Source organism: Nothobranchius furzeri, chromosome 2 (genome assembly GCF_043380555.1).
Source record: "Nothobranchius furzeri strain GRZ-AD chromosome 2, NfurGRZ-RIMD1, whole genome shotgun sequence".
In the NCBI taxonomy this organism is placed as follows: Eukaryota; Metazoa; Chordata; class Actinopteri; order Cyprinodontiformes; family Nothobranchiidae; genus Nothobranchius; species Nothobranchius furzeri.
This window is the reverse complement of record NC_091742.1, coordinates 48393635-48400608: the sequence shown is the minus strand read 5'-3', so window position 1 is coordinate 48400608 and position 6974 is coordinate 48393635. Positions and strand designations below refer to the sequence as shown.

Below are 6974 nucleotides of genomic sequence, written 5' to 3'. Positions count from 1 at the left end.
GGCCTACTCAAAAGTATAAAAATTATTTATACATAAACGGTCCCTCCTGAGATCTGGCCGTTTGTTCATTTGCTGTGTTAGAGGACATGCTGAACTAATGTTTTACACATGATCATCACCCTAACATTTGAGTGTATAAAAACATATTAAATATGTTTTTTCCCTTAAAAGTGTTTAAACAGTTGTTGCATTTCAACACACAAAAAATAAATGGAAAAAATAAGATAAATCTAATGAAAAGTGTACATCTTTGCATTAAGCTTAAAAAAATCTGTTGACGATGATGATACTGTTCATTTTTCAGAGCTTTTTAATGTGAAAATATACATTGCAATAGATAAGTTTACAATAAAGTTAAATGATAAAAGTTTTGAAGTTACACTTCTACTACTACTAGTAATAATAATTATGATGATAATAGTAATAATAAAAAAATAATTATTATAATAATACGAACAAAATGTGTCTGAGGAGTCAGTTATGTGGAGGAGATGAGTTTGTAAAGGTTAGTTTTGAGTATGTGTGTGAAGGAGGAGGTGAGTCTGAGCTTAATGCAGGGGTGTCACATGTCCAACTTACGTTTTGACTTTGAATGAAGTCTCTTCTATCCACTTTTCGTTTTCTTGACATGCTGCCTCCTGGCTGTGCCTAACTACCAAAGACTCACAAATGAACACTTATTCAAATGTTATGTAATGGAAGCTGAGCTGAGCTCTGATATTACACAGCGTCTAGTTGACGATGTGACTCAGTACCGGTGTTCCCTAGCGGCTCCAAACTAGCAAAACAACGTGAGCACGTTCTGACTGTTTCCAACTTGAGTGACAGCAGCAACAGCCAATAATACGTTAGCAAGTATCAGCAGAGCCAATAGATTAGCTTTTGGGCGGGTCTAATAGTAAACCGGTTTCCGTTTCGGTCCTAGTGCTCAACCAAATCCATTTAATGGAGCGTAACATTGTTTTTGGACGGAAAAAAGTGCAGGGGACCAAAACTGCCTTTTGAAAAAGTGGGGGGGACATGTCCCACCCGTCCCCCCCCCAAAATTACGTCCCAGTCTGTTTCCACAGTTAGCAACATATTGAGCAAATGAAAGATCACAGGCACAGTTCAGGTTAAGGCTCAAAGTGGCAGATCAAGAAAAATCTGGGGTAAACAGAGGTGAAGAATGGTGAGAACAGTCAGAGTCTACCCAAAGACCCGCACCACAGACCTAAAACATCATCTTACTGCAAATGGAGTCACTGGGCTTCGCAATCTGTTTTTCTTTGATGTAAAGCTAACTATGTGTCTGTGATCCTGCCTCAGTCATGTGGCCCGGCTGTGGACAGTCGATGCTGCTCTGCATTACTCTGGCAATTTGAGGCTGTGTCCCATGAGGAGTTGGCAGACATTTTTGGGCAACTTAAGCCCTCAAGCTTTGCTTTGGATGACATACCTTCCTATCTTGTGAAGGAAGTTTGACCCGCTATTGCTGATGAGGTCTGGATTATAGTTAACTCCAGCCTGTCTTCTGGTGAAGTTTTAAATAATTTGAAACATGTTATCATTAATCCTTGTTAAAAAATATGGTATGGACACAACCGTTTAGTATAATTTTACGCATATTTCTATGCTTCCTTTTCTCTCCAAGGTGTTGGAAAAGGTTGTGTTTCTGCAAATGACTGCTTTCCTTGATGGGAACCAGATTTCTGAGATTTTCCAATCAGGTTTTAAGTTCTGCCACACTGAGACAGCACTGGTTAAGGTACAGATTCTGATGCAACTGTATTATTACTTCTGTTGGACCTGACTGCAGCATTTGATACAGTTGACGACTCCAATTTAATGTCAAGTTTGGAAGATTTTGTTGGATTTCAATGCGCTGCCCTGAGTTGGTTCAAATCATACTTGTTCAATAGGTCAGTGTCTGTCAGTATTGGTGACTTTTGTTCCAAGGAGGCCTCCTTTAAATGTGGTGATCCCCAGAGCATGGTGCTTGGTCCTCCACTGTTCTCTTTATGTTTGCTTCCTTTGGGTGCTACTTTTTAGGAAATGTTGTCTGGCTTTTCATTGTTATGTGGACGACTGCCAAATTTTTACTCTAGTCAAATAGGAAGCGGGTATTTTACAGTGTCTTGAGGAGGTAAAACTGTGGATGGCCTCTAATTTTCTGAGCATAAATGAGAACAAGACCAAAACTCTTTTTTTAAACCTAGTGGGTCATTGACTGTTTCCCCATCTCTCTTGGATGCATTGCTGCCTTGTCCCAAAGATGTCATCTCAAACTTGGGGAGCAAGGTATACTCGTCTCATCTTGTCTTCTTCTGCCTATCTGGGTACGGGTCGTGGGGGCAGCATCCCAACTATGGAGTTCCCAACCATCCTCTCCCCGACCACCTCCACCAGCTCCTCCGGTAGCACTCAAAGGCATTCCTGGGTCAGTTCAGAGATGTACTTTCTCGAACATGTCCTGGGTCGACCATGGGGGCCTCCTGCCTGAAGGACATGCCTTACACCTCCCTGGAGAGGCATCCAGGAGAAACCCTAACAAGTTGCCCAAACCACCTCAACTGACTCCTGTCGATATGGAGGAGCAGCAGCTCAACTCTGAGTCTCTCTTGAATGTCCTAGCTCCTCAAGCTATGCCTTAGGATGAGCCCAGCCACCCCGTAGAGAAGACTCATTTCGGTCGCTTGTATCTGCAATCTTGCACTTTCGGTTATTACCCAAAGGTCATGACCATTGATGAGGACTGGGCGACTGGTAAATTGACAGCCTTGCTTTCCGGCTCAGGTCCTTCTTCACCACAACAGACCGGTTCAGCGTCCGCATCACTGCAGATGCTACCCCAATCCGCCTGTAAAAACTCCCGCTCCCTCCTTCCATCACTTGTGAACAAGACCCCAAGATACTTGAACTCCTCTACTTGAGGCAGGACCTCTCTCCCGACCCGGAGTTGGCAAGCCGCCCTTTTCCGGTCAAGAACCATGGTCTCAGACTTAGAAGTGCTGATCATGATCCCAGCTGCTTAACACTCGGCTGCGAACCTTGACCAGCAGGGTTTTAGGTCAGAGCCTGATGAAGCTAGGAGAACCACATCATCCGCCAGGGATGTCCCAATCACTTTTGGACTTTATTGCAAATATAAAAAGTCTAATATAAAAGCAGATAGCACGGAACTAATGGTGGCATTAAACACTGACCCTAATAGTTCATGGCTATCGTTCGCCCTTGGCTCAAAACAGCTTTACATCCTCTCTAGTCTCTCTTCCCATCTAACACTTAATAAATAAACTGAACTGAACTAAGAACATCAGGAGGGATGAAATAAGTTGTTCCTTCAGAGAACTGATTGTTGAATTCCAGTAACAGATGGATCAGTTTTCTCTTTATCCCTAAAAACCTGCAGCTGTGTGATTCCAGCTAAATCTGCTCTGTTAATTGTTTCCCTCAGATCTTCAACAGTTTCTCTTTCCACTGTTATTAGTCTCATTCTGTCACCTTTTGACCTGAACTTGTGATCTACACCTTCATCTTTGGGCAGTAGTAGCTCAACAGGTTGATCGAGTTGTCCAGTAATCGGAAGGTTGCAGGTTCGATCCCGGCTCCGGACAGAGAATTCTGCTGCTGTGTCCTTGGGCAAGACACTTAACCCACCTTGCTTGCTGGTGGTGGTTGGAGGGTCCGGTGGCGCCTGTGCTCAGCAGCCTCGCCTCTGTCAGTGTGCCCCAGGGCAGCTGTGGCTACATTGTAGCTCATCACCATCAGTGTGTGAATGTGTGTGTGAATGGACGAATGATACACTGTAGTGTAAAGCGCTTTGGAGTCCTTTCTCTGGGAGGCGCTATACAAGTGCGGGTCATTTATCATTTATCGCTTCCATGTTGTTGCTGGTCCAACTCCAGTCCAGTAGGTGGCGCTAACGCGCCTTCACGCTGCCACATAACCGGAAGCTGCTATCAGAGCTAGGAGGGAGCTAGCTTGTTGTTAGCTACCAGTGCTAGCTTGCTGTGCTGGTGTGTGAGGGGAACCTCTGAGGCTCTGCAGCAACAATGTCTTCAGCTCAGTCTCTGAGAGAGGTGATCAGAGAACGGCTAACTGCTGCTGCTGCAGAAATCTTCTCCGAGTTTGAAAAAACCATTGTCCGCTACGAGGAAGAGATCGATCGTCAGCGCAGACTGCTGGAGATCAGCTGGAAACCACAGATCAACTTACACAGAATAGGTATGAAACAGCAGCGGGACTCATGTGGTTTTACTGAGGACACAATCTCAGGACAGTCTGCTTGGATCCGTTTGCTGTTCTGAAGCTTTTTGACACAACTGAGCTGAAATCAGTCTGCGGTAAACTTTGTTCCACTTTAGAGAAACAAATCAATAACATTTCAGGGATTTTAGGAAGTTTTCATTTTCAGGAACTCCACTAAATCAGTTTAAAAGAGACACACTTTAAAGACTTGGTGAACGTTTCCAGCTGATGTTCTACAATCAGAGACTTGTTAAACGAGTCAGTCTGATAGATGCTGAGTCCAGTCACACACACACACACACACACACACACACACACACACACACACACACACACACACACACACACACACACACACACACACACACACACACAGGTTAAGAGTTCATTCTTTACTAAAACATCTTCAGATGCATCAGATGGTTCAAGTGAAGTGTACTTTCTTATTGTCACATGAATCAGCTTTTTGTTTGGTCTGTTTGTCTGTCCAGAACTCCCACTGCATTATGTCAGGACAGATGAGGAGGTTCTGACTGACCAGCAGCTCTGGAACCAGGAGAGGACCTCCAGTTTGGAGCAGGAACAAGCAGAACCTTTACAGGAGAGACCAGAACCTCCACAGATGAAAGTGGAGCAGGATGAGCCAGAACCTTTGCAGATTGTAAAACAAGAGGAGCTCTGCATCAGTCAGGATGAAGAGCAGTGTGTACTGAAGCAGGAGACGGTGACCTCCCTTGTGACTCCTGCTAGTGAGGAAAGAGACCACTATGAAGCAGAACCAGACAGACACCAACTCCTTTTGTCACTGTTTCCTGAGGCTGAGATCAGAGCTGCCGCTGCTCCGGGGTCAACAGGTGTGTGTGTGTGTGTGTGTGTGTGTGGGGGGGGGGGGGGGCTGCTATGTTTGTTTTCCTTACTGTGATGTTTATATTTCGATTTATTGATTGTAATGTTTTGTAAGTGGTCATAATTAGTAAGTAAACCAATCAAATTATAAGTAAAACACATAATTTCTTGCCCAAAATTCCCATGATGCAATGCAAGAAACATTAGCATACTGAAATATAAATGACTCATGACTGGAACATAATAGAGTTATCACTGTGTGAAAATGTAACCTCGCGGTTATTGTGACCAAAGTTATCATGGTTTTCATTATTATCTCGGTATTTTTTTAACGTGTAAACTAACTAAACCCTCTATATCAGGAAAATGTCATCAGTTTGTCTAAAATTTGTTATTTTTTAATCATGATGTTTGTTTACATTTTTCCCCTTTGTCTTTAAAATACCAGAATTTTCCCATAACTTCTTACTTTTGTCCGTTTGATGTCATCATTTTAAAAATATGAGATCATATTATACTTATTACTCAATTAGTGGTTAGTGGTCGTGCTACTCTCCAGGTCAGCGCATGTCGGCACAGAGCGCACGTGGGGTGGTGCATTCAAGAGTTGGGGTTGCCAAGCCGTTGCTTGGCCCAATCTTGGGGTTGCGTTAGCAAACCCTAGCTACCGCCTGGCACCGCCCATGGCGAGAGTTACCAGACTCTTTCTCTGTGCAGAATTAAACAGGAAGAGTCTGGTAGGCCAGACTAACCATCTTTATGCAGATGACATCCAACTGTACATCTCCTTTAAGCCCCATGAGATGTCTAAGCTGCAGCTGTTACACACCTGCTTAGACTCTATCAAAACCTGGATGGTGGGAGCTTTCTTCAGCTGAATGAAGATAAGACTGAGATCCTCATCTGTGTCCCAGACAAGCTGTTTCCCATAGTCAGAGACTCTTTCGGTCAGCTTGCTTCTCACACCAAACCTTCCGTCAGGAATCTTGGCGTGACCTTTGACCCAGCTCTCACCCTGGATTCTTGTAGGAGCCAAAAGCTGTGTACGTGAGGTTCAACTTGCTGTTTTTCTTCTTTGTGGGCCAGAAGGTTCACCATCCTGTTTTTCAGTCCAACTTGTGTAACTTCCAGCTAACCTTGAGTTCTCTGACCATATTGGAGATAACAGGGCTCGTCGACCTCTGGGCTGGAGGGCGCGTTGGCCATATTGGGAAGTGTAAACATCACCCCATCCTCTCTCAAAGGACTGTGGGAGTAACAGTATAAAATAAGCCTGCATCTTCGTGGCAGCAGGGCTTTTGCAGAAGGTTCCAGTCGAGGCTATTTTAGTTCCAGGCTGGACGCTGTCCCCCGAGCTGCTGGTGATGTATTGATGAATTGTGCAAATAAATGCCCCACGCTGTGTTTGGACAAAACTTGTCTCTCTCTTGTGTTTTGATAAGGCAAAAGAACCACATTCTCATGTCAGTTCTTTTGTTCACTCTTCCTTCTTCCATCTCAGGAAAATTGCTAAGCTGAGTCCCATTCTGTCCCGTTCTGAACTTGAGACAGTTCTCCACACCTTCATCTCCTCACGCTTAGACTACTGTAACTCTCTTTTCACGTGTCTGAGCAGAACCTCCCTGAACCGTCTACAGGTGGTTCAGAATGCCTGTGCTCGACTTCTGACCAAGTCCTCCAAACACACCCACATCACCCCGCTTCTCCTCCAGCTTCACTGGCTGCCGGTCAACTTCAGGGTTCATTTCAAGACTTGTCATCTATAGACCACCAGGGTCTTCTAGAACTTTCATAGATGATTTTACTGAGCTCCTTTCTGCCGCCTGCCATTATCGAGCCCGCGGCACAGACATCGCCAGATTCCTCCGCGAAAATGATGTTGATTAACGCGCGCTCTA

General features: G+C 44.5%; 1 protein-coding gene across 1 annotated transcript; it reads left to right on the top strand.

Annotated features, from left to right (window-relative positions):
• Window positions 1-4025: 4025 nt before the first annotated feature.
• On the top strand, window positions 4026-6449 carry LOC139061990 (uncharacterized). The gene is made up of 6 exons (XM_070542021.1): window positions 4026-4206; window positions 4722-5084; window positions 5794-5813; window positions 5951-6052; window positions 6106-6292; window positions 6370-6449. The coding sequence occupies exons 1-6, from the start codon at window positions 4035-4037 to the stop codon at window positions 6447-6449; spliced, it is 924 nt and encodes a 307-aa protein (XP_070398122.1). The 5' UTR covers window positions 4026-4034.
• The last annotated feature ends 525 nt before the right edge of the window (window positions 6450-6974 follow it).

Excerpts from the sequence above, each read along its gene's own strand:
- LOC139061990 (XM_070542021.1), top strand. The coding sequence starts at position 4,035 with ATGTCTTCAGCTCAGTCTCTGAGAGAGGTGATCAGAGAACGGCTAACT. Across the intron at positions 6,053-6,105 it reads CTTCTCACACCAAACCTTCC|GAGCCAAAAGCTGTGTACGT; the intron begins GTCAGGAATCTT and ends GGATTCTTGTAG. Across the intron at positions 6,293-6,369 it reads CGTTGGCCATATTGGGAAGT|GGCTTTTGCAGAAGGTTCCA; the intron begins GTAAACATCACC and ends TCGTGGCAGCAG.